The sequence below is a fragment of the Carassius gibelio genome, chromosome A24, assembly GCF_023724105.1.
Source record: "Carassius gibelio isolate Cgi1373 ecotype wild population from Czech Republic chromosome A24, carGib1.2-hapl.c, whole genome shotgun sequence".
NCBI lineage: Eukaryota > Metazoa > Chordata > Actinopteri > Cypriniformes > Cyprinidae > Carassius > Carassius gibelio.
In genome coordinates this window covers 8,184,832-8,211,721 of record NC_068394.1, presented here as the reverse complement: position 1 = coordinate 8,211,721, position 26,890 = coordinate 8,184,832, and the positions used below count along the sequence as shown (strand labels likewise).

The 26,890-nt window shown below is 40.2% G+C and overlaps 1 protein-coding gene across 2 annotated transcripts in view; it reads right to left on the bottom strand.

Moving 5' to 3' along the window:
• Positions 1-3,416: 3,416 nt before the first annotated feature.
• LOC127946376 (zinc finger homeobox protein 4) overlaps positions 3,417-26,890 on the bottom strand; it is a 73,008-nt gene continuing 49,534 nt past the window's right edge. Inside the window, exons 5-10 of one of the 2 annotated variants that reach the window (XM_052542914.1) lie at positions 19,090-19,206; positions 14,600-14,733; positions 13,900-14,100; positions 13,418-13,535; positions 8,051-13,270; positions 3,417-7,711 (exon numbers count right to left, since the gene is read on the bottom strand). In XM_052542914.1, the coding sequence (XP_052398874.1) occupies positions 6,231-7,711; positions 8,051-13,270; positions 13,418-13,535; positions 13,900-14,100; positions 14,600-14,733; positions 19,090-19,206 (7,271 nt within the window). In that variant the 3' untranslated portion in view covers positions 3,417-6,230. The remainder of the gene's footprint in view (positions 7,712-8,050; positions 13,271-13,417; positions 13,536-13,899; positions 14,101-14,599; positions 14,734-19,089; positions 19,207-26,890) is intronic. The other variant, XM_052542915.1, reaches the window with a different exon arrangement.

Below are 26,890 nucleotides of genomic sequence, written 5' to 3'. Positions count from 1 at the left end.
ATCATATAAATTACTTATGGATTATTGTGATGTTTTTATCATCTGAACTCTCATTCTGACGGAACCCATTCACTGCAGAGGATCCGTCGGCGAGCAACTGATGTAATGCTAAATGTCTCCGAATCTGTTTTGACAATCTCATTTACATGACAACTATTCCTTTAAACTTTGATCTGTCCATCTGCATAATGAAAACAGAACAAAGAGCAATTTATGCACAAAAAAAAAAAAAAATCCTAAAAATCTGATTGTAATATTTTGCTTTACTCACCATCCAGACCTTTATGACATCATGAACATCACACACAAGGCTTGTAAACAAAACGCTCAAAATAAGATTAGCAAATACTCATCTCTAGTGGATGTTTACATTGCTATTGTTATGATTATATAAAAACGGACATTTGTTTTTGCATCTCACTGTCTTATGTCTCCCGAAGAGTTTTCGCGTAATTCAAACAGACTTTATGTTTGACGGGTTTGAAAAAGCATCTGATTGATTCAGGGAACATAAAAGCTGGAAGTTATAAAAGAAGAGTTCGGCTTTGAGGAAGAAAATACATGCAGTATGAAGCATTACACAGGCAGTTTATATAACAAAACTTGGAACTCCACACACAATTCAGAAACCTAACAAAAGGTTTCTTTTTTGCATTGTCAAATCTACAAAACTCTGCGCTGTTCTTTAAACACCGTCAATGCCTCAGGTGTTCAACAATTCACTGTGTTTCTTTAGATGCATGGCCTTAACTAAAATGCACAGAACATCAGCAGAGAAGTATTCTTTTGTTCGGGAGAAGGAAATAAGACATTTCTCTGTGAGGAATGGTTATCATTCAACTAGTTTTATCTCTCTTAAGCAATAGTGTCTCCAAACCTTCATCTCAAGCCATCTGGGAGGTGTGGTTTTCTGAGCAGATCAGAAAACATCACAGAACAATCTGCCTGGGAAGCCCCAGCGGCTTTGAAACAGCATCTTTTTTTTTTTTTTTCGCGAGCATTTGTTTCAGAGGTGTAGCTCTCTGGCTTATTTAGATATCTCTCAGGTCTCCCTGCTCTTCCATTCCTTAGATATTTGTGTTTGTTGAGCACATTGCCTACATGGATATTGGCAACGATAGGAGCTTATTTCAATCTCAGAATGGTGTAATTCTTTTATCCCTTCAGCTTTCTTCTATATTTGTCTGCTGTGTGATGTTGCGGGGAACATTTTGTATCGTATTTAAGTATAAGTCTCGTTGAGATCTCTCTCATCACCTGTAATCTTGTTTTTCTTTGACCTTTTTTCATGAATGTGACAGGACTGTATACAGCAGCAAGAACGTATTGAGAGAGTGGAAGTGAAATGGGATTCGGACTCAAACCTGCAAACACTAGAATGAACTCTATATTGTTGCAAACCTGCTGCTAACCACCATGCCACGTGGATAAGGTTACCTTTCAGTTCGTAAGTTTTTTAATGAAAAAAAATATATATTTTGAATTTAAAGCTGCTTGAGGCAAACACAAATGCACTACTGATGAATGCAAATTGTAATTAGAGACCTGATCTATGTCTGTGTCACGAATGCAGAAATGTTCTATTAATACAAGGCCTCTACAGGCAGGCCAGCATAAATTATTAGCAATTTTGTCGCGAACACATCTGGTGGAACCGCTCAGGTGCACATGGTAAATGAAGCACAGGTGTGGGGAACAGAGCAAGTTTATGAATCAAAGAACAAACTAAAATAGCTCCTGTGATCACCACTGAGAGGAGGAGATTTAAAGAGAGGAAAGATTAAAGGAGGACATAAAATAGAAATCTACAAGGGGAATTAATAAATAAATAAATAAAAGCAAGGAAATTAATAGCAAATAGGATGTAAAAATTTCTTAAAAATCATTTTATACAGATATTAGTACTTCTTTTGTTTCTAAGCTTATTTTTAATGTGTGTGTGTGTGTATATAAATATGTAGGACTGATGCTTTTTCCTGGGATAATATAATATTTGCCGCAGTAAATTAGGGATCATGCAGGAATGATACATTCCCATGTGCAGAATTGAATTATAATTGAATCTGTTTAAAATGAAAGACCTGAGCTCAGGGACCAAAAACAGGAATTAGTATTCTACGCTTGGGATTTCAGTGACAGCAAGAGAGACAAAGATCCCATCACTTTTTATTCTGTTAACTGTCCCTAGACCCAACAAATGGCTTGAGAAAATATCAACCATAAATGTGTCAATAAACATTAGCATACGACGCATCAGCTGCATCTCTTTGACTGAATAAGTATTCTACCATTAAATGACAAGCATCCCGTATGGACAGATTTAGGTCATTTTCAAATGAGTAAAAATACAGTATTTCTGTGGATTAACTTCAGTCCTCTCTAACTCCAGAGCAAAGAAATATAACAATTCACCAAGTTCACTTGGCATAAGATACGTACAGAGCTACTGGGATCGGTTCCTGAGTCTTAAATGTCAGCAAACAACTGTGGAAAGATAGAGAGAGGGCCGAAGCGAAATGCCTTCTGCTATTGTTCTTCCAAAGGTCAAACCCTATCCAATCACAGAATAGTGTTACCCACACTCTACGCGGCAGAAAGAAACAGGAAAAATAACAGGAATGACATCCATGTGTCATCAACACTGGGTTGCAAAACAGATTTGGGAAACATCTGTTAGAATAAAAGATATATGGCCAAATATGAAAAAAAAAAAAAGTAAATGTGGATGCACTGAGTAAAGCTTTTTGGACTCCAGAGGCTGATCAAAGATGTGCAAACTGTGATAAATATCTCAGAGAATCAATTTCTAGTCACTAATGGAAATGGGAAAAGTTAGCCGCAGTTAGACCATGAAAAAGAACTGCTGGATGAGATGTGATGGATTTTACCAAATTGCATCTGGTTTGTTTTAAAACCAAGTTAACATGCAACTTACTGCAATTTTTCAACTTTTTTGTCTGTGTTTTTTAAAAAAGACTAGTGATTGGAAGAAAAGTATGCGAAGTCATTTTTTCTCTGCTGAATAGCAGTTAAAACTCACGGCTAGATGATCTGCTTGGTAGATTGATGAATAATCCATTATCTCTTCCGGGGGAGAAGCTTAGACAAATACCTGCAGAAAGGCTCTTGAGATTGACACTTCTAGAGATAATCCATTTCATCTGGATAAAGCCAGATTACAACCAAATAACATGTAAAGGCATACCATGTGAAATTAAAAATGTTCTCAGTGTGGATTTAGGGATAATGTGACCTCTTCTCAAGCTCATTGGCAGCATGAGCTCAGGGTAAGAATGGAATGGATGGGCTCTTCGAATTTGTGTCTTTTCCTTGTGATGTTGTTATTCAATAGTATTGATGGCTAAAATGCACTAGTATGTGAAAGCATAAAGAAACATAGACAGTGATGCCAGACCTAGAAGTGGTTTGCAGATACAGTTTTTAATGTATCACAACAATGAGCAACAAACATACTTGATGAACTATTTCCAGAAGTTGTTCAAATACCATCTACAATAAACGTCATTTCAACTATGACAACAGGTCTGTGACAAAATAAAAAAAGTTTCAAAACCATGTTATTACCGTAATACGGTACAGCTGAGACCTCAAACATTACAGTAACAAAAACTAATGAGCCTACTCTCTATATATAAAACATCAATAACATTTTTGGTTTAGTTTATTTAAAGTTTTCGCCATAGAGGCATTTTTTTTTATTAAAACCTTGGGGTGCATTTCCTATGTTACCCAGGCGTTGAAAGTACGTATTGTGTAGAATATGATTACGCCTTGATCATCCCTTTGATATCCAGAAGAACAATCCTAATTTCAACCTTTAGAAGGTTGTCCTCCTATGCTTGACACTATCCATCCGTACAAAGGTTTTTTTTTTCTTTCTTTTTTTGGCTGCTGTGCAGTTGCAACATTTATGTACAATTACATTATTGGACCATCCTTTGTTTTTGTGGTTTTTTTTTTGTTTTTGTTTTTTGCTTTACCAGTCCTTTGTGTGGGAAGCATTCTGGTCCAGGCTAACACCTTAGCGCACGGTGCTAGCTGACAGCACAGTCTGTAAATGCTGTTCCACATTCAGGGAAAGGCAAAAGCTGAGTTCTAAAAGCCTTTGGAATCAGGACAGTCGCTCATGTTTTGGACAGAGGCAGGATTGCACCTTAGGAGGCAAAGATGTCTCTTGTGAAACACAATCAAAAAGTGTCTTCAGGATTAAAATAAACATTAAAATATTACAAATTCAAATAAGAACATTAAAAAGTCCACAAAAAAGAGAATTGAGACTGAGACATTTTACCTTAAAAAAACAAACAAACAAAAAAAAAAACACCTGTACAGCAATAAAAAGTAAAATGAAATGTTACTTAATTTCATCGTTTGAAACATGATTTGATTTAACCTGTCAAACAGTTGCATTACATGCTACTTGTTCATCTCAGAATAGGAATACCAAAAGCAATACATTTTTGCATTTCTTCATATTAATAAATTTGTACCATGCACAGCCAACTACGAATATGTACAACAGCTTAGCTTTCTTTGTTCACAAGCATTTTACTTTCATACATTAAGCCTTCTGTTACTTTGGAATGAATCATATTGTCCAACTGTATCAATCCAGAAAGCGATTCGTAAAAATTAAACACCCTTGACAGCGTTCACATTCTTTGAGTTACACAGCCAAAAATGAAAGAAAATGAGTAAAACAATGTAATTCATGATGAATCAGTATTCTGTCTAGTAGGAAGCTGAAAATGTATGGCAAGAGATAAAAAATAAAACATTATACAGTAGCAGCATAACATCATAAGATAATACTTTGTAATCCAAGTATCACTAAATTTGATGGAAAAATGATCTATGTTCATGACATTAACAGAAGTGCCCAGAGTAGAATGGAAGAAACAGCCTAACCACTACATGGCAGTGTATAGGGGTAACACTGTGTTAATTCAGTCCTACAGAAGTACAGGAGAAAATAATAAAATACAAATAATTTTGTAAAACAAATGCTTTGTCCCCCTTTTGAAAAGCAGCTTTCTTGTTTAAAAGAAGCAAATGTTCATACAATTTTTCAACACATTTTGTCCAACTTGCACTTTTTCAAGTATACAGTACTACTTTCATGGATGCACCAATTGTTACATGTCTCTGGATTGTTAGGTGTGAAACGTCGAACAAATGTGGACCAATCTGCTGCTGAACTGCACACGAATAATAATTCAGACAAATGAACAAACAAACAAACACAGAAAAACTGATATCTATTAAATTAAGACATGGCCTACCTCAAATAATAATAAAGAAAAAAAATCAAATCAAATAAAAAAATCAAATCAATAAGTGCACTATAGTCCAGACACAAGCAAGTACCATAACAGTATAGCAATTCACAAATGAAAAAATGTCCTATTCACAAAATCTTCAAGAGTCTATAAAAACTAGAATTATTACCTCTTCAGAAAAGGGTGTGATGAGAGGTAAAAGAAAGAAGGTAAGAGTTGGCACAGATTATTAGTATATTCTACAAGAAAAAAGGGTGTTGTATATAAATACAGCTTGTGGCAATACAAACACAGGGGCATACACAACTTCACCATTCTAAATTCCCTCAGTGGTAAAAGCATACTCTCTTGTAAGGGCAAACTAAAAGGATATGCGCGTGGCCCTGTAACAGTTATATTGTCTCTTGGTACACTACACACATCAAGGAAATGCCTCCAATAAAGCTTGACATGTTTTGGTAAAAGCCATTTATAAGCAGGCTTTGTTGCTGTTTCAACAAATGAGAAATGTTATGTTCTGACCTGAGAATTTAAAGCTACTGAATTACACCTAACTAAACTAAGAGAAATTCTCTTTGAAAGTTCTGGATCATTATCCCATACAGTACATGCTAGCATTTGGAAATCAATCCAGCTGAGGTGCAATTTGCTATCGTGAGAATTTTTGGCTTGAATCAAGCTCCAAAAGAACTTGTGAGAGTTTTCCTATTCCATGTTTTTTTTTTTTTTTTGTATACAATATAAGCTCAGTCAAGCATCTGCAACAGTTCTGTCCATAACAAAAATCAATCATTTTCTTGCCAGCATATCAATATGGGAAAAACAATCCTGAGTCAATCTTTTGGTACTGTAATTTTTTGGGTTAGAGAAACTTTGGAACTGCAGTTAAAAGTCTTTTTTTCGTTTAAGCAAGGGATCCGTTTTTCACACCTACACACTGAACATATCCATTCTGATACTACTGAAATTGCCATCTAGGCCGGATGCCGCCTTAGCATTGACTTCCAACGCATTATCTAAGTCATCCAGCTTCTGGCTTAACTCACTGTCGGACTCATCTGAACAACTTTCGGTGGGTAGTGAGGTTTGAACCCCTGAGGTGCTGCACGAAGTTGAGGTAACCGTTGAAGGCAAGGAAAGGGAAGGAGGAGGAGAAGCAGATGGGCAGGAAGCAGCTTTCCTGGCTGAGGCCTGGAAAAGAATATTTGGCCAGGACTTCATGGACAAGTGAGAGAGATGAGGCAAGGTGTTATTAGAAGAAGCTGCAGACTGCGAGGTAGATGTGGTGTTAGGACAGGGGGAGCAGACTGAGTGAGGTAATAATCTAGCATGCTCTTTGGCATTTCTCATTGCTTGTTTGATTGTTTTCTCTTTGTGCAAGCTCGACTGAAGGTGTTGGCCAAGTGCTTCGTTCCCGCTGACGGACACATTGCAGGCTATGCAATTGTACTTGCTCACAGCCTTACGAAGCACTGTCTCTTGCGGATCAATAAACGGGTGTCCAAAGTAACAGAAGGACTTCTGGTGGCGAGCTGCTGAGTCTTCATCAGCAAAAATCATCTGGCACTTTCTGCATATAAACTCGTGTTTGATGGACGGAACGATAAATGCATCTGGAAAGCCTGAACTTTTGGTATTCGTTTGGGGTTCTTCATTTGTGCTTTCTGTTGAAGAGCCTTTATCATCCTTAGTTTCAATAGCCTCTTTTGACTTGTGAGAGTTGCTCTGTGCACTCTTTGACTTCATAGGGGGCGTTTTCTGCCTCGGTTCACCTTGCTTCTGCTGCTGATGCTGCTTCTGTAAGGAATCCTGGAGGGACTGCTGGTACTGTTGGTACTGCTGCAGCAGGGCAGTTGGAGAAAGCCCAGCGATAGCCTGCGGCATTGCAGGGCCATAGGGAAACAGGTTTTCCATTCCACACAGAGGAGGGAAGTATCCTCCCTGCACTCCACCAGGAAGTTGGGGTGAGAAGCAAGATGCAAAGCCAGGGATGAAATAAGGCAAGAACTGTCCCCCTAGGAAGGAGCCTGGGTCACCAGCAATGGCATTCTGAAGTGCTTGCAGTTGTACTGGGTCCATCTGTGCCTCACTTCCCAATTTTCCTAGCACTGAAACTGGTGGCGAGGGCTTTTCCCTTTTTTTCACAATTGGGGTCTCGGGACGGGCAGTGTCAGCTTCTCTTTCTTTCACCTTGGGCTTCTCTAACTTCTTGTCTTTCTCTGATTCTTTTATGTGCTGCTCAGTCTGATTTGCTGCCAAAGGAGTGGGAGGAAGAGGAAGTGCAGTGGGTTGAGGAGGAGGAGGTGGTGTCTGAAGAAGAGTCTTGGTTGGGGTACTGCTGAGAGACATGGCAGGAGAAGGGGTGGCTGGAGTAGGGAACCCAAGCATGCCAGCACCAGGAGATGCTAAAGCTGAAATACATTAATATAGATAATATTGAAATATTTGACTGAAAAATCACTCCTCAATTTTGCCAGACATTATTTTGGGGCTATCCCTCTCTAATGGATCCAAGCACTTAATGAAAAGAAGGATAACACAAAAAAAGGAAAGATGAAACCACAAAAACAAGCATAGGCATGAAATAAACTAAATTTTTCGGGAGATTTGGTTTTAGAAATTTAGAAATTATTCAAACTCAAAGTATTCCACATTGTTACAGTCAATGCATGCATTAAAAGTCTATGAATCAGTGAATGCCACAGTTCTTGAAAGGAAGCAACTGCGCTGTGTTTGTCATACAAACTCACCAGGTGTATTTGGTGGAAAACCTGGAAGGGAGGATGGCCCATTGACACCAGGAAGAAGCACTGGTGGGAGACCAGATATTCCTGGGTAGGCAGTTGGCAGGCTAAGGCCATGAAGTGCATTATTGTCCACTGCAGGTTGCTGCTGGGCTGGCAAGTTGAGTACATCGGTTGCCTTCTTCAAACGGTCAAGTTCTTGTTGAGTCATAAGCTGGCGGACAGTGGTAGGTGCAAGATAGTCTTTTTCTCGATCAACCTGGTTGCCCAGGATTTCCTGCACTTTTGCAATGTGCTGCTTTGAAAAGATATGATCGCGAATCGAAAGTCTGGCTGTATACTTCACACCACATAATGTACACTCAGACATTGGCCCATCTGGGGAGCCCTGGCTTATCATGAATGGCTTTCCAATGTTTATTTTGAACTTCTTTTCTTTTGCACGGGCATTCTGGAACCAGACTTGCACAACACGTTTCGGTAGTCCTATTTCACTGCCCAGCATTTCACACTCTTGCATAGTAGGTGTGCGGTAGTCACTGAAGCAAGCCTTTAGGACTTTAAGCTGTAGATTGCTCATTTGGGTTCTATAACGTTTGTGGCCTGGTCTCTCTCCCCCAGCTTTTGCAGACTTGAAGGGATTGGTACCTCCAAATGGACTGGGTGAACTTGGATCAGCCAAACTTGAAGTCTCACTCTTGTCTGCACTATCATCGAATTCATCATCTCTGGAATTGAAGTAGTCACTGTCTTTACCAGAGAAACTTGATGGGCTAACCATGTTGAAAGGGATTCTATCCTCATTTAAGTCAGATGCTTGAGCTTGGTTCATTTTGTTCTCAATCATTTTTTCCCTTCCATTTACTGTTAGATTCTCAACTTCATTATTGGTCTCATCTCCAGTTGTAGCATCACTCACAGCTGTGTTAATTGAGGAGGTCTCATCAAAGTCTATTTTGTTGGCATCAAAAGAGGCATCTGCAGAACTTATGTTAAGCCCCTCAAGTTCATCACTATGTTCTGTTTTTATGGATGATAAATTTAATAAATTTTTTAGTGGCATCTCAGAAAATCTAACTGGAGTAAAAGATGAAGTTGGAGGCTCACTGTCATTCATCTCAGTCTTTGTGGGCATCTGTAGGTAGTCTGCAAAATTATACTTGGGACTTTGTCCTCCTTCATCTTGAGGCATCATTGGACTTGGGGGCAAACTAAAGCCTGCCTGTTTTGCCTCATGCCAGTGTCTTGAGCGAATGTGGCTATCAAGAGCTGACTTAGCCTTGAACAGTGCTCTGCAGAAGGGACACTTTTTGTGAAGCTGAGAGTGCCCAACTGCTCTAAATTGTCCCTTCCTCTCTCTGGCTCGGGTGTTCTGAAACCATACTTGGACAACTCTTTTCTTCAGGCCAACTTCACGAGCAATGTGATCTAACATCTTTCTTGTTGGGTTTGAATCAAGTAAATATTTATCATACAAGATCTCAAGTTGCTCTGGAGTAATGGTAGTCCTAAGACGTTTATCTCTGTGCTGATCTTCTGCACTGTTAACACCATCTTTTTCATGAGATCCATCCTCTTTTTCATCTAATTTACGTTTCACAGAGTTAGAGTTCACTGCAAGGCCAGAGTTGCTTGGAGTTGGCATCTGAGACAAGGCTCCAGGCAGGAGTTGACCAGTCATAAGAGGGTTATTTGGATCGAAGATCATATAGGGCATATCCAGAGGCCTTTCTAAAAACTGTGAGTGTAGGAATTGGTTCTGGGCAGCCAGAAAATGCATGTGCTGGTGCTCCTGCCACAGCTCTACTGTTGGGAAAGCGATTTTGCACTGATCGCAGTTGTACTGTAACATTTGAGGTGGTAGGCTACTGTTAAGAGAGGACAGTGCAATTGAAAGAGGACTTGATGGGACAATCGTAGACTGGGGCTGGGAATGGGGTCTTGACATTTGTGGTTGAGGTAATTTTTGTGGTGGAGGCTGTGGGGTTGAAGCCTTGGAAGATTTTAACTCATTTAGGTTCTTGGGGGTTTGTAAAGGGGCAACCTCTTCCAGTTTTGGTTTTTCATGGAGGAAGTCAGGTTTGGGTGAGGATTTTCCTACATCAGGTCGAGGCGAAGGCATCAAGGGAGAGCTGGAGCCAGAGCTGCTTGCTGTTACAAGAGAGTTTTTTGTTGGCTCTGTTGGCTTTCCTGAACTTTGCTCATTGTTCTCTATGAATTCCTCTGAGTGGTTTTCATCTCCAGCTTCATCATCCTCATCTTTGTAGCACTGCTTCTTCTGGTGAGTAATGAGGTCAAAGATTCGGGGGAAAATGACACTGCATTTCTTACATTGGTACTGCATGTTGTTGGTCCTAATGTATCGTTCATTTGTTAGTTCTTTCTTTTCACTGTCTTTCATATCTGTTTGGTTCTCATAGCTCTTGCGTGCCTTCTGACGGGCATTTTGGAACCACACCACAATCACTCGTGTTGGCAGGTTGAGTACTGTTGAGAGCTGCTCAATTTCATCATCCTTGGGGTAAGCATTGGTATCAAAGAAATCTTGGAGTACTCTCAGTTGATAATCTGTGAATCGTGTCCTTGATGACCTTTTGTTCGCCGTAGCATCAGTTCTGTAGTATTCTAGCATGTTCATTTGGGATTCAAGTCTGATATCTTCCAGTGTGGTCATGGGTGGAATGTTAAAATTGTAAGGGGAATCTTTGCTTCTTTGACGTTCTTTGAAGAGAGTATTGCGGAACCAGTGCTTAATGACTTTCTGTGGAAGGCCAGATCTTTCTGCCATTTCTTGAATCTGTTCTTCGTTGGGTGAATTATTGATGTCAAAATGAGCACGGAGGATTTTTAGCTGATCGTCTGTGATTCTGGTGCGGGGACGCTTGAACTGAGACTGTCGCAAGAAGTTTGGATCCAGTCCCAGTTGTTGTTGACATAACTGTGTGAGGTCAGAAGATAAAGAGTCCATTGTTGGAAGCTGTAACGCAAGCTGTGGGGGTAGCCCAGGGTGCTGCACTGATTGCATCATCAGTGGTGGGAAAATTGGCAGGTCAAGAGAAACAGGGAGCTGCACTTGAGGAGGTGCAGTGGGAGGTGGTGGAGGAGGTGGTGGAGCTGGCTGAGGAGTTTGTAGAGGAGCAGGAGATGGTGTCTGTGATTTTCCTCCAGATGTAGTGGCAGGGACAGCAGTCACCGGGGCAGGAGGAGGAGGAGGAGGAGGAGGGGGTGGTGGAGGTGGAGGTGGTGGGGGTGTTTCTGGAGATGCTGGGTTTATGGGATACAGTTTGTCATATGCCTCCCTGTACTGCTGTGCAAACTTCTCCAGCTCTACATATGGAAAGAACTGCCCATGCACATGTTCCTGATGGCTTTTGAGAATAAGCATGTTGGAGAAAAACTTTCCACACAGCCCACACTCCAGTTTGTCAGTCAACTCTTCCTCTCTATTCTTTTTCTGGGTTTTCTGTCTATTCTCATTGTACTGAATGACCAATTCAAAGCCAAAGTTCTCTAGCAGAGCTTTAGCAGCATTACCTCTAGCTCCTGAGATGATGCGTGGTGGAGGAATTAGAGGTTCTGAAAATTTTGGCTTTCTGGAATCTTTAGTGTCTTTTGCACTATCAATATCATTGGCTAAATCCTGCTTTGCTTTGCTCTCCTGCTTCTCTAGGTGCTCTTCAGCATCTCTGGACATTTGAATTTCAGACAGAACAATGTGGTTGGACTCAATTTTAGGTTTGTGACTCTGCTGCTGTGTTTTCTGCTGCTGCATTTGAGACTGGGAGGCCTGCTGCTGAGCTTGCTGCTGAGAAAGCTGAAGCTGTTGCTGTTGGCCCAGCTGATGTTGTTGCTGCATCTGCTGCTTCAGATCTTCTAAGAATGATCCAGTCATACCAGGCATCCCAAATGCAGCAGAATGCAATGCAAGCTCAGGGCTGATATTAAATTCAGCACCAGGGATATAGAATGGGAAGAGGAACTGGGGCTGCTGGAATTGCATTAGGGCCTCTGGTGTCATTGGGAAGTGTGGGAAAAAAGCTGGGTTCAGAAATTGTGGCTGAAAGAATGCAGCTTGCTGCTGGAGCTCATGCTGCAGTTGCATCTGAAGCTGTGCTGCTGACTGGGTTGGAGGGTGGGTAGCCTGCACAGAGATGTGATCAGTAGTTTGTTTCGTGGTAACTTCTTTTGCATCTACCGTGTTTTCTTTGATAGAGGATACTGGTGCATTTGCAGAATCTGCATTTCCCTGATTTAGTGGAACAGGGCTTTTGGATGTAGTATTTCTGCTGCTACCAACCCCAGTACTAGTACTACTCTCCATTTTGGCGGTTCGTGCTTTTGTCTGATGAAGTACAGACCTCATGTGAATCTCCAGGGTTGAGCTTTGGCTATAAGCAACATTACATATATTGCATTTGTATGGTTTGTTGTCAACACTGTTGTTGTTCTCCTGGGGAACTGGGCTTGAGGCCTCTTGGATAACTTTCTTTAGCTTATGCAAATGTGAGACAGAATTGTAGTGAACAAGGAGAATGTTCTTTTGGGTGAATGACTCCTTGCATACTGTGCATTTGTATGGACGTGATGGGTCTAAAAACTTTTCCATGGTGAAATTTGGACCTTTCCTAAAAGGCAAGGTCCGCTTTGGTTCTGAGCCCATGTCATCAAGCAAGAAGCTGCTGTCACTTCCAGTTGGACTGGCCTTCCCTTCTTGGTCAAGTTCCTCATCTTTGTCTAGCTCATTCTCAAAGGCTTGTGCCTCTTCCAGAGCCCGCATCTCACTTTCAGCAATATCACCATTTAGGGGCAGGTTCCCACAGAGCTGCTGTACTTCGGCTTCACTCAGTTCAGGGTGACCAGTCTCCAAATGCTTTCGGAGGGCAAGGAATGTCCTGAAGCTGCGCTGGCACAGACTGCACATGGTGGCTGCACGGATGGCATGGTACTGGGAATGTATCTCAAGCTTCTGCATAGTCTTGAAAGCCAGGCTGCAATGGTTGCAGCGATATTTGTAAACGTGGCGATCAGAGACTGAGAGCTCCTGCCGCTTCTGCAGATCACTAAGATGCTCCTGCAGGGAGTCTGGGCTCTTCCTGTCTTGACCACTTGCTTTCTTCCAGTCTGGGGCCTCAGCTGCCTCCTTTGGTGGTTTCAGTTCCTCAATGGCAAGTTCAACCTCACTTTTGTCTTGGCCTGTACTGTTTTTCAAATCCTTAGAGCTGTTTCCTGTTGAAATTCAGAAAAAGGAAAGATTTCAGAATTCTTCCAAAAACATTTAATTATAAAAGACTACTATTATAACTTTTCTAAGGAATATTCTGTAATGCCATTCATACATTTTTGATGACAGTGTGGCTGCATAAATGTGCTTACCCATGGGTTTTCCAGATCCCTCAGGGATAACAGCTGAAGAATCCATCAAAGATGGTACTTTGTCTTGTAATGATGCAGACAGCAAGGAATTGGACACTGTAACATCTTGGCCTGCAACCTGAAGAAAAAAAAAATAAATAAAAATCAATCCCTTAACAGATTTCAATAAACATAAGATAAACAATAAAAACAAATATTTACTAAAATAACAGATTTATAAAAAAAATTAACCTTTAAATAAATTAGAGATATATGGACTTTCAGAAAATCTTTTTCAAAAATGCTCTTTTTTATTTTCTAGGAGGAGAACTTTCAAGTTTATAATTCTTTGAAGAATACGCTAGGCCTGGGAAATGCTTATTCAAGTTATTGCCTGAAAGCCCTGCCATATTATGATCTAGTTTGTAAGGCTGACAGTTAAGGCAATTTTTTTTTCTTTTTCTTTTTTTTTTCTATTTAAATTAAATGAATGCTGCACATACTGTCATAATTAACTTCTCCACACAGTCTGGAGCCACGCTATGAAGGTGGGTGAGATGCAACTGCAAATGAATCTTGTTGCTGAGGATATCCTGACACAAGGGGCAGCTGATGACCGGCTGCATGGAATGCTGGGACATGATGTGCAGCTGTAAATGGTTTGCATCCTTGTTACTGTAATTACAGTATGGGCACTGCTGCACCTGAAAAAGACAGAGTTCATCATAGCATTTGGCATGCATTACAGCACTGCTCTGAATGACTATACATGAATGACACTGCTACATGATGCCTTAAGGAAATCAAATTCAAAACAAAACAAGACCTCAAATGTCTATAAAATCTAATTTCCTCCAATTCACTTCAGTTTCATTTCATGTAACTTAATTAAAAACGTAATGAAGTAAATAAGTAAATGAACTAACATGAATGTCTAGAATTTCAAACTAGAAAATTGCAAAGTATGTTGACTTTCAAACTATGCCTGGTTCTCATTACATGAAGTAAGTTTAAACTTCTCACTACCTGTTTTAATATAGCACTTTCAGAAATGGTTCATTAAGTCCTATACCACTCAGACAGTGCTTTTTAATATAACTGAAAAAAAGTCAATGAATATAATCTAATCCAAGAATTTATACACAAAGATGGCTCAGTTTTTTTATTAAGTCCCATTTTTGCAAACAGACTAAAGTAACTAACCTGCTCATTGGACAGTGTCTTCTCTTCAGCTGATTTGGGCCTCTTGGGTGGATTGTCATTTTCTTTCTCCTGCTGAAGCGACCGCTTCCCTACTGTAGCAGTCCCCAGAGTTTCCTTAGCCAGTGTATTAATTCCTGTGAATAAACAGATAGGATATCTTCTGTCACAAGCTTATTCTGGACTCCTGATGCTGAAAATCTCCTGACAGAGGTACAATGACCCCACTTTAATAAGACGGCACATTCAGGTAACATAAGCTTATTGTTACGAATCTAGATCTGATAAAACGTATTTGGGGTGACTCACGTTATGTAAGACACAGATTATGTGGCAATTGAAATGGACATTATATATTTAATAAGATAAAGCAAAATGCAGAAATTAAAGAATTTTAATTGAAAAACTCCAAAGAGAAACTGTGCACATTGATTTTGAACATGAACACTATAAAAAAAAAAATCTATATTCACAAAAGCAACTGAATGAAGATATTCACAAATAAATAAAGGTCTAGATTCATTGTTATTGCATTGCAGTTCACAGTACCATTATGCACTTCATTTGGGGGATATAGACAACCAAATCATCATTCCCAGTATCCCCCTGAATATCCATGCCTCATACTGCATATTAGAGGGGGTTGCCATGTTATTTCCATTTCAGCTGAGTTCAATTCAGCAAATCAGCCCCCAGTTGTATTTAGAGTATGGTGCATAGAGTGATAAATCTTTCATTACCCCTGTATCCTCAGATAGAGAGAGTGTCCCAGCCTCCTCAGTCAATGCAATTTATCCTCTCACTGCATATACAGTCCACAAAGAGAGCCCTGCTCGCTGTTCTTTGCTTTAATCTGGTCACTGTAGGCTAAATGTGTGTATTACTCTTATGAACCAAAGCTTAGCAAACCAGTCACCGAAAATGGATGGTGAAAAAGATGGTAAAAAAAGCCCTGCTTTTTTTATTTAAAGTATATTTCAATATCTGCTGCATGTTCATGCATTTTAATTATTGGTATTACAAGGCATTCTGCTTATTTTATTGTGGTCTTACACATCAGGAGCCTGACATATTAGCCTGCCAAAGAAAGTGACACAAGAGGGGGGAAAACCACTAGGGCACAATACAAATTTCCAAGTGTATCAAGATTATGGTCTGCAGTCTCAAATAGCTAGCTAATCTTTTTTTTTTTTTCTCCTGGACTTGATATCCCTGCTGCATTGGGTGGTGGTAAGGGGGTGGGTGGATGTCACATGCATTTCATGACAAACAGAAAACCTCATTTGCGAGGTTCCCCAATCTCATTGCTGTACCGCATCATCTGACCTTTTTTCTCCCCCCCTGTTTATTATGAAGATTTCTAATTTTAACTTTCAATTTTCGCCATCTTCCAGTCAATCTGCAACTAAATTATTTCCCGGGTGAGGAGGCGACTCCTGGACAAGCGGGTGCAAATACATTTCACAATGCAATGTCCCTTCCATTGATTGTCATCATATTGAATGTAAAAGTATGGTCTGGGGGCTAATCTGCTCTACATTAGGATCCACCTATATGATTTATTTTCTTAATCAACGCTCTGCTTTCATAAACATTTAAAGCCCTTTGCAGATGGACACACTAGACTGTCAGAAAAGAAATAGGGACAGAAAATTAGGAAAGAAAATGTATGAAATACTCTATATATTATATGATATATATATATATATATATATATATATATATATATATATATATATATATATATATATATATATATATATATATATTTGTGTGTGTATGTGTTTTAGAATATCTACACACAATAGTCTTTATGTTCATGTAATACTGTGTCAAGACTCAATGGCTAGACTTTTTTATGTAGTCTGTACCCCACACAAAATTAGAATGCCTTTGTCTTTGTCTACAGAAACACACAGAGCTTTGAAGCAATAGAGAAAATAATTGTGACACCACAGCCCCCGTCTCATCCAAATGACAAATGTCTTTGAGAAGCAGGACCTTGCTTGATTAGATAAATCAAACAGTGATTTATGACAGTCAAGCTGTTTGCATTAAGGGACCAGAGCCACAGAAGACTGGCCACCCATCTTTATTTACAACTGTCAATGGGATTTTTAAAATCAAGCAACCTACACAATACTTCTTAAAACACCACTGATAATTCAACCAAACTAAAAGAAGAAAACAAAAACCATGCTAATGTTATCTATCTGATGTTCCTCAACTAGAGAGAGAGAGACCATTTTAATTCCTGTTAATTTTCATTGTTTGATTTTCTCCATTTCATATCTGAAAGCGCAACCTAACACCACTGAAATGTCATATTAACTTCACTTTGGAAGCTCTGCAAAATAGTACTGTGCGCTTGTATATGACAAACTATTTTATTTCAAAATGTCTTTCCCCTGCAAATTGCAATTACACAGGACTTGCTTGATAAAGGCATCATAAATCTACTATTCAATTTACTGGTCTTCAGTCCAGCCAGTCTGGCTGAGGTGACAGGGCAATAAATAAAGCAGGACCCTGGGACTCTCCGAGAACTTTAGTGATTTACAAGGACAAGAGGTTAAGGTGACACATTAGTGTGACCTACAGTTCAGCAGATAACATTTGAAAACCACACTCGAAATTCTCAGCTTGCACAGTGCAACCCCGCTTTCCCTGTGCTCTCTCGAAAAAAAAAATCAAGAGTCCATCAGCTTTGCCATCGCACTTCAGACGAGGCGTAAACCGACTGATGTCATATTTGGCAAATCCTACAGGACTCTCTGAATTGATTAAGTCAGTAACAGAAATCGTAGCTGTAGGGCTTCAATGAAATATGCAAATACTTTTAATTTATTTTAATCAAATATCTGGAAAGACAGAAATTGAATAAATGCTCATTTCAGAAGCTGGAAACATGCAAATGCTAATGGTAAATATGCAGAATTTGATCCGTCTTGCATTTTATTTAAATCAGCTGCATTATTTTAAATCTCATAAGGAGCTGATTTAAAAACAATATTTAATTTCCCTGTTAATTTACAGCTGGTCTGCAGAAAATGTTCTTAGCAATAATGACAGCTAATTTTCATCTTTGCTTGTGTTTGCTGATTTATCCCTTTACCCTAAAGCCAGCACACTGACAGGCTTCCATGCTACATCTAAACAGAGCACAAAGTAATCTGGAGTTGATCCAGATTAAGACATTTGCATGGAAAATGCAATTTGGATTATAATTAATCCACAGTGACACTAGATTAAAATGACAAAATGGGCTGTTTTGAGAGATGCTGCATGTGAAGATGAATATTATGAATATCTCTATGTATAATCTTTAATATGCAGGAGTCTGGTGTATTATATTCAAACCCACATTAGGGATTTGTTCCTCTGGCCCAAAAACACATTTAACATATGGGTTCAACAGAGCAACCCCTAAAACCCATTCTGACTGCTCCTCAAAGTAATGGATTTTTTTTTTTTTTTAAACAATAGCCATTTTGGGATGGATATTTTCTAATTTCAATGTAAATACTGCAGCCTTGGAAAAAAAGAAAAACAAAGCACATTTTATTATGCATATATTCACATTAAGATTTAAAAACACTAGTTTAAGTAGAATCTGCATCTCGACCGCAGCGTTAAATGACGCCGCATGTATTAGGTCATGTAAATGCATTGAGTACGAGCTGCCTCAGACAAGTCTGTCATGGCTATATGGATAAAAGATAAACGACTGGCTAAACTAATAGGCTCTGTCCTGTTTCAGCATTTTCCTTCGCTCCATTGAACCCAACATTATGTAGCTAGGTATGGTGTGTATGAAAAGACGCCTAATGTAATATTCATTTCGACCATATATTTCCATCTCATACATAAAAAAGCACATATGAATTCTTATTTGGCAAATCAAATACAACAGAGCCTTAGGTAGTGATGCCAGATGCTAGCTCCAGGGGCTGTTTCCTGATCTCAACACAACGCTGTTTTGTAAGGATTGTTGCCCTGGCTAATGTGCTACCAGTCAGACATGTACACAGATCTGCAGTTCGAGGACAATGAGCTCTGATAGGTGGTGTGTTGGTTGAATTAAATAAGAAGGGGAAAAATGTTACAAAACTACACACTTGAACGCTATCTAATCCTATGCTTATACAAAATTAGTACGTCATCAGAGAAATCGCAAGAACAGCAAAGATTAATGAAAGGCGCTTAAAAATTACAAGCGCACAAACTGATTTGATTAAAAAAATAATCTTGGTGGTCACTGCGGAATATTCTCTGCCTTTATCCACCTCTCTGCCATCAGATGGCTATGATTTAAATAGGTCAGCGGGAGGCTACTGATAGCATTCACATGCAACCAACACATGCAGCTGTTATTAGCAGGGAAAAGCCCCATTGGAAGTGAACAGAACAGGTAAGACCAGTGTGTTAATGCTAAGCAACACTGGGGAGGGTACCAGGGTGGAAGAAAAAAAGACCAAAACTAAAGGTCTTACTGGTGTCCTTCTCTGTTATGCTGCCTTCTATGGCGTCACTCTTGCTCGAGTCTTTGTCCTCGGCCGCGGCCAATGAGGAGGCTCGTGGGGATTCCGCGCTGTCTTCACCTGGTTGTTCTACAATTGAACACAGGAAAGGCAATTGGTTACCCAATAGGGGTAAATGCTGTGTGTGTGTGTGTGTGTGTACAAAATATACTACAAGACACTGATGCAGGGGGGTCCGTCTGGTTTCATTAAACTCGGGACACTCTAAAATATAAATGTTCTTCACACACCTCTCCAAATTGTTAGCACTGGGCAGACTACACAGAAATTTTTCTGAAGGCTCAACCACCCCCGCCGCCACCCCCCTCGTGTTTAATAATTCTGTGTGTCTTTGCAGCACTACCAGTGGATTAATCTGTTTATGCTGTTAGGTGATAGGTCGGGGCCGTGCGCCTCTAATCCCTGAAAGGCCTACTGTTCCCTTTCATCTAGAGAGCATTTGTCTTTCACTGCGCTGATGTCACATTTTAATGAATTTTTAGCAGGCTGAGTAATGCCAGATAACCACTCCTGTCTTTCCCCCCCCCACCCCATGCAGCTTCCATCACACGGCACACGACAGGGGAAGAAAGAAAGAGAGAGAGAGAGAGAGAGACAGAAAGCAGGAACGAGGGGGAGAAATAAACATATTTCGGAAGACCCCGCGAGAAATGAAATAAATTAGGACAACATGAGGCAGGAAAATGGCGTTCAAAGTGCAGCGCTCATCTATTTTATAAAACTTTAATAACCATATAAATTGACCACGGGGAGGCAAAAGGGTCACCGGTATATTTGCATACAATCACTCAAGTCATTGTTTGGTAAGCAGAGGGGCCCCAACTCTGCAGATACATGATACAATTAACCCTTTAAAACTCCCCGCACGGTGCTGGCACCAGCGTTTTAAGTGCAATACATTAAGTGGAAATTATATACGGCATGAAATTTTCATGGCAGATGCTGGGAATGATTGAAAGGGAAAATTGTGCTGCACTCTAGTCCTGATGTTTTATTAATAATATTCTGACAACGGGATGAAATATCTCCTGTCACTGCTGGCAGCCGGCTGCAAAAATTGCTATTTTGGCGCACATGCGGTGATGGTGTGCTCTAATACATCCTGCAACAAAGGCACTGTCTGTGAGTGTGTGTGTGTGTGTGTATGGGTGTGTGTGATTGTAAGACAGTTGGGGGGTATCTTTAGATGTACACGCCACATTTCTACAAAAATAAATTGCATAAATTGTGGCGTTTGTGCTTAAAGATAGAAAAGGCTGTGGTGTCTTTACCATAAATATATATATATATATATATATATATATATATAATGACTATGCAGAAATATGCATGTCCTCGAAAAGTGTAGGCAAGTTATAGGCATAAATGAAACAAAAAAAACTATACATTGACTTGTTGTTGCTCTTGTTGTCCAATTAATGTTTCTGTTCGCCAAAAATGTTCAATATAATTAGAAAACACAATTAATTAGCCAATCAAATAATGAATTTGACTGCAATTTGAATAAACTGACTGGCCGAACACTGTAGGAATTAGACATATATTTATTTAACCTCAAATATCTTGATATTTACTTAAAAAAAGTCAATTAAATAATATAAAAAATGCTGTCATTAAAAACTATTTAAATGTAACATATAACTAAGCTACACTTCATAGTTATATATTTCATTGCATAAAATATGTACATACTGTAACATTGTTTCTCATTCTCTGTGCCTCACTGTCTTTTATAGTCTAGACAGGACTGGGGTTGAGTTTTGCGGGGAAGGGTGGTATTGGGGCTCTTATTAAAGGGGCTCTGGACAGAGCTTACGCCAGTGTCAGGACAGAGGGCTAATCAGAGAGAGAGAGAGAGAGAGAGTTTTGTCTTAGTAGGCAGATGGAGGTTAAGACCAGCTGGATGTCTGTGATCATGACCAGATCTCAGGCCGTTAATAAAAGACACACACACACACACACACACACACACACACACTCTCATACACACACACCACAGCACAATGTCACACCCTTAGGGTACAGGGGCCAGGCTGTGGCACATTCCCTTTCTTTCACCCCCTCTCATCCTCCCTCCTGCAGCACTCGTCCTCAGCGTGAGGCGCTCTCTTCAGCAGGCTAGATTTACCGACCCAGTCCCCCTAGCTGGGAAATGAAGTGTCAAAGTGCTAGTGAGTGTCTCTACCTCGTGGGGGCATCAAATTTTTAAGGCAATCGTGGAATGCATTAATAAAACATGGAGTGTCACAAAAAAGAAAAGGGCGAATTATGAAGGTAGTAACAGAAGGAATAAGGGATCTGGGTCTCATCTGGGTCTCATCAGACGGCATTTTTTTTGCTCTCTTTCCTTCCACTGTCCTTCTTACTCTCCCTCGTCTTTTAGCAGGGTGTTCTGCAGTTTTTTCTGGTATGCATTTCAAGAGCGAGAGAAACTGCCAGACATGCTTTCCTATACATCATAGTGGTGTCTGCCCCGCGCCTGACCCTGGCAACAGTTTGAGTAATCTGAATGCTTTACAGAGGCAGCGTGTCAGCAGCATTGGAGCGGTGCAAAGGGGGGTTCAGCAGACTTTCTGCCCATCAAACTTAATCGCAAACAGCAGAGCCATAGACAACTTTTACTGCCCCCGCCATCCCTTTCAAGCAAACCCCGCAAACACATCAGCCACACATCTCCGACAGCTCTCTGTTCGCCAGTCTCCCGTGAGACCTGCTCTGATGTGGGATGATCGGTACGCCGGAGGGAGACTGGGGTCAAGAAAGCATCGCAATTAAACCTATGCTGTGTTTTGGCCTCATCAAAATGCACCAGTTCCCTATGCACAACTACCATTACTAAAAAAAAAAAAAAAACACAGAAAATGAATCCATGGAAATTCATAAAGATGACTGACGACACTTTCTTTTCATTAAAGCGCCAGGCCTGTCCGGTATAGAGAGAGCGTAATAACGGCCGTGGAGGGCAGGCTGATCCTTCTCTCTTCTCTAGGGAACTATAACACCTCAGTCCAGTCATTATCTGGCCAGTAGAGACACCCACCGTACACAACCGTGGATACCCCCAAAAATGATTGTGCTCGTTAAAATGTGTCCCCCACCTCCACCTTAGACTCATGGCTTAGTTATGGATCTCAACAATGAATAACAAAGAAGTTAGAGAAGCTAGGCTATCATAAATGCTAGCATTACTTTAAATATAATTTTTTTCAACTAATTACAACCAGATAGCATTTTTGCAAACGTACAATTTTTCAAATTTTTATATTTCAAATTAAATAATAATACAATAACTATTAATTTTAAACAATGGGACTATTATTATTAACAGCTATTAATAGATACAACTATTAATAGTTCTTCGTATGATTGTCATTTCTTATAATTTTCCTGATCTCAATGTTCGTGAAAAAGCAATCTGGTTGTGATTATGATTTCTGGACTGTCTCGTCTTGTTGAGGTGTAAGGAACACTAATTTCCCCGCACACCACAGGTCGGCTCTGAGCTGCCCACGGTTTTCATGATGTCACATTCTTTCCCCCCATGGTTTTCATTTGAGCCGCTCCGTTTTAAAGGGATCTTTGAAACTCGAAACCCCGTACTACTTTGTTAAGGGCCAGTTGTAATACTTTCAGGATAATAAGCTTTACTGACTTGTTGATCCACCGTCACCCCCACTCAAATCTTTATTTTCTTTTTTTTTTTTAATTTCAGTGTATTTAACAAGCATTTAGATCTTAACCAGATGCCGTTAATGTACCATGTCTAAAATACTAAACATCCACGCAGAGAGCGGGACGTTTCCCTTCACGCCGCTGCTGTTGCTGCTGCTGGGAGACACAAGAAAGCTGCTCTGCACATTCACACAAACTCAGCTGCTGCAGGGATCCATGGAGACGTCCAAGTAAACTGCATATTAACCTAAAGATTTTGCGATAATTGTTGAAAAATGCTCTTTTGTAATATTTTATAGTAAGAAATTAAATTAAATCCTAATTCCTTTAGAATTTCTTCTTGAATTTCAATGCATACAGCCCACTTGTTATCAAGCAAGATGTATAACAGTCCTTAAGCACATGTTTGCTAATGATGAAAAGAATATTTCATTTAGAATTGTTGACTAAATACTTCAAAATGTTTTTAAAATCTTTATTCCTCGTCTTGCTAAAGCAAAAATCCCCATTACTTCATATGGTCCCTATCAATGGCTTTACTCAGTGCACCTTATGCCTCAGCAATCAGAAAAACTTCTTTTGTTGCTGTCAGTTACTTCCATCCCAAAAAGTTTTCCTATGCTACCAGCTGATGCACTCAAACCCATTAACCACCTCCATCAAATGAATAAACATGATAAAGATTAAAGCTTCTGCTTTTGCTGCACCAACACAAATTTCGCTCTTCATTTCTGCAGACTTCTGTTTCTGCACTCGCCCACATAAGGGATATTAATGGTTCCAAACAACTAGCATTAAATCTTTTAAAGAATGCATCTTCAAAGGTTTCTACAGACAAACCCCAAACACCTGCATCGTACACAAAAAAAGGCTTTTTGTGTCTGTGCCATTCGGATCACCTGTGGCATCCGGAGAAAGGAGGCACCGCGGCCAGGCTTACTTTAGTATTTGAAAATAATATAAAAAGATTCCTCCTCGTTCCGATCTTCCCCCTCTCTCCTTGCTCCTTTCTCTCTCTCCTTTTTTATTATTCTCCATCCAATATTTATTCAAGACATGATTATAAACATCTGTCCGGGTAGCCGTTTCATCTACACAGGAGCCAAAAGGGCTGGAAATTTCACACACGGACGCCAACATGACCTCGGCGCAGACGGAGCATGACACTTTTTTTTTTTTTCTCTCATGCACTGCACGGCTTCCTGTCTGTGACGTCTGAAAAGCACTGGGGGCCAGGGTTAATGGCCCTTCCAATCTCTGTGATAAGAATTAATTTTGTTCTATTACCAGCAGTTATCAGAGGACGCTGCAGCATCACTTCAGCAGGAGGTTCAATCAATGAGAGAACGTAATGAAGTAACCAGCTCTAGATCTATTTTCCTGCTCAACTCTATCAGACAAATAAGACCTATCTGTCACCTCTGTGCAGGTCTACTCTGCAAACCCAGAAAGCCTCAGCCAAACCTCTGACCGCATTGCGAGGAGACACAGACGACTGAAAAGGCGGTGTGGCGCACATGCAGATTTTTCACATATACACACAGAGCTGCATCATCCTTCGAAGAGAAAAGACAGGAAGAAAAACGTGGTCCGAAAAATACCAAAACTGACTACAATGGTAAATTCCATAAGCAAGTTATTATAATCGATCAAAACGGGTCATTTACAGGTTACGGTGGCCCTGCTAACGTTCAGCAAATTCCTACAGGATAGAAATGAAGTTCTCCATGGCCACATCTAATTAGATCAAATCTCGGGCCAAAATTCTGAATGGAAACGGGGCTGACAATAGCCATGCAGCTCGATCTGTGACGATGGCTAGGAGATGGCATCCATAGAGGGAAATGAATGAGTCTGTGCGCTCCCTTCCAACTCTATAAAAACATGCAAAAAATGTCCATTTCATTACTTGCTAAACAATGTCATATGGGCTGCACTGCCCTCTAATAGACCCTGACAAAGGAGTACCAGCAGACATATGCTTTAAATAAATAAGATTACCCTGATAGACAGAGGCCTCTGACAATGTTCCTTGTTCTCTCTCTCTCTCCCTATTTTTCCCTCTTCCAGCGCCTGTCGTTCTTTCCTCCATTTGTCTGATACAGAGAAAATTAGAAGTACAGCAGATGCCCTGCTTTCAGGGGCCCATAAGTCTCTTTAATGGCTTTGAACCTGTAATAAAAGAACATGAAGGCGTTCAAACATGACGTTTTTCATGTGTTCTTGCATTAGAGAGATCCTCTGCTTGATTTTACGATGACCTAATATAATTAAAATGGCATAAACGTACTTTGTAATTGAGGACACGCTGTATCTGTGTCCGAAAAGACAATGAAATTGCCTGTGGGCCTTTAGGAGGTGTCAATGGCAGTTTCACAACATACTAATTGTGGCTTATTGATTGAATTTGAACAAAGTTGTTTTAAAAAAAAGAGGAACGATGAGCGAATTATGCCGGGCATAGGCGGTCTGCATGCAATTTGAATTAAAAGAGTGCAATCAATATTTAAATGACTTTCTGCATTGATTTCAAATTAACTTTCAATTAAGATATCTGTCCGACTTTTAACTACAACACTTAGCCATTGAGGAGGAAATAAGGGAACATTTATTGATACTCTTAAACAGCACTGGCCATTCTGCCATCGATTCGGTCATTTGCGCTGGCATTGGTATGCAGGAGGTTCTAACTCTTTCCTTCCAGGCTCCACACTAACAGCCCCTGGCCCTGGCCTTAGTGGAAGACTTAAATAAATATATAAAGCCCAGACCCATCTCACTGGACAGACAGACGGAGATTAACCTTTATCCAGAGCTAAGTCAAAGGCATCTTATCTGTGGAACTGTTTGGAGCTGTAATTACATGGGCTCCATGTTTGTAGCCGATCGAATGGAACTCCTCGCGCTGCGTTGGCAGTCCGGAGGGGGAGAGACATCCTGGCCGGCCTAATCAGGTAACAGACACCTTTTGTTTTGGGAGCTCATTGATGGATGAAATCTTTATCTGTAATATTGATCAGCCGGGACTCTAAACTGTCTATCTTGGCTACTGGAAGCTCTAACAAGATTGCCAACTGGAGTATATCAGTTAACATTTAATCAATGACAGTTTAAGACTCAGATGCTTTAAAAAGTCAGTTTGCTTTCCTCCTGCTCTGAACGATTAGGGGAGGGATTGCCCAGAATGTATCATCCACCATCCAAGACGAAGGTTTGCGTCCTTGAATGTCGGAATGTCAAAAGGCAAAGGATGTATGAATAATGAAAATGAAACAAAACGTTAAAAAGATACCTCAATCCATTTCTATTACACAAACATGCGCTTACGCCACCCGCCCGATATCGTCGCCATACATCAAACAATAGGGTGGATAACCACAACCTGCACCCTGTCTGAGAGAAAAATACATATATGCGCCATTTTTGTAAATGTTGAATTTTTGCCACCCTTGCAAAATAAAGCAATATTAGGAGCAATGAGATGTCAGCAAGCAAAGCATGCAATCCGTTCGAATTCTTTTGCTGTTTGTGCAGTTCAAACCCCCTTCCCTCCATTTCCGATTCTTCCATTTTCCTTCTCCTACAGGATCGGGACCAATTAGGGTCTGAGCTCGTCACAATGGCTACGGCGGCTGTCACTCACGCTTGGACTCCACCGCCCCTGGCCTATTCGATCATTAGCTATTCATTTTCTTGCCTTAGCTGTCCCTTAAAGAGAAATGTGAGTGGGTTAATTATGTAAAACATCAGTGTCGGACAAGAGCGGAATGTCTCAGAGAAGATCTTTTCATCTCCTGCCTTCTTTAATACCTTGTTCTGCTTTGAAAAGTACAAGCAAGCATATATAGTGTAATGTATAGAGCACAAATGTGATTAAATTTGACACCCACAATCCAACATGCGCATGTTTACAATTTTAATAAATCACAGTGATCAAAGCTTATAGCCTTCTGTGATATAAAAAAAAAGCAGACAAGGTTTCCTCCGATTTGCATCTGATGAGGTGCTTTTGAGCGACTAAAAGAGGGATGTCCTTCCTGGGCCTCAGATCAAAGGCACTTCAGTGTGAATGTGGCACCAG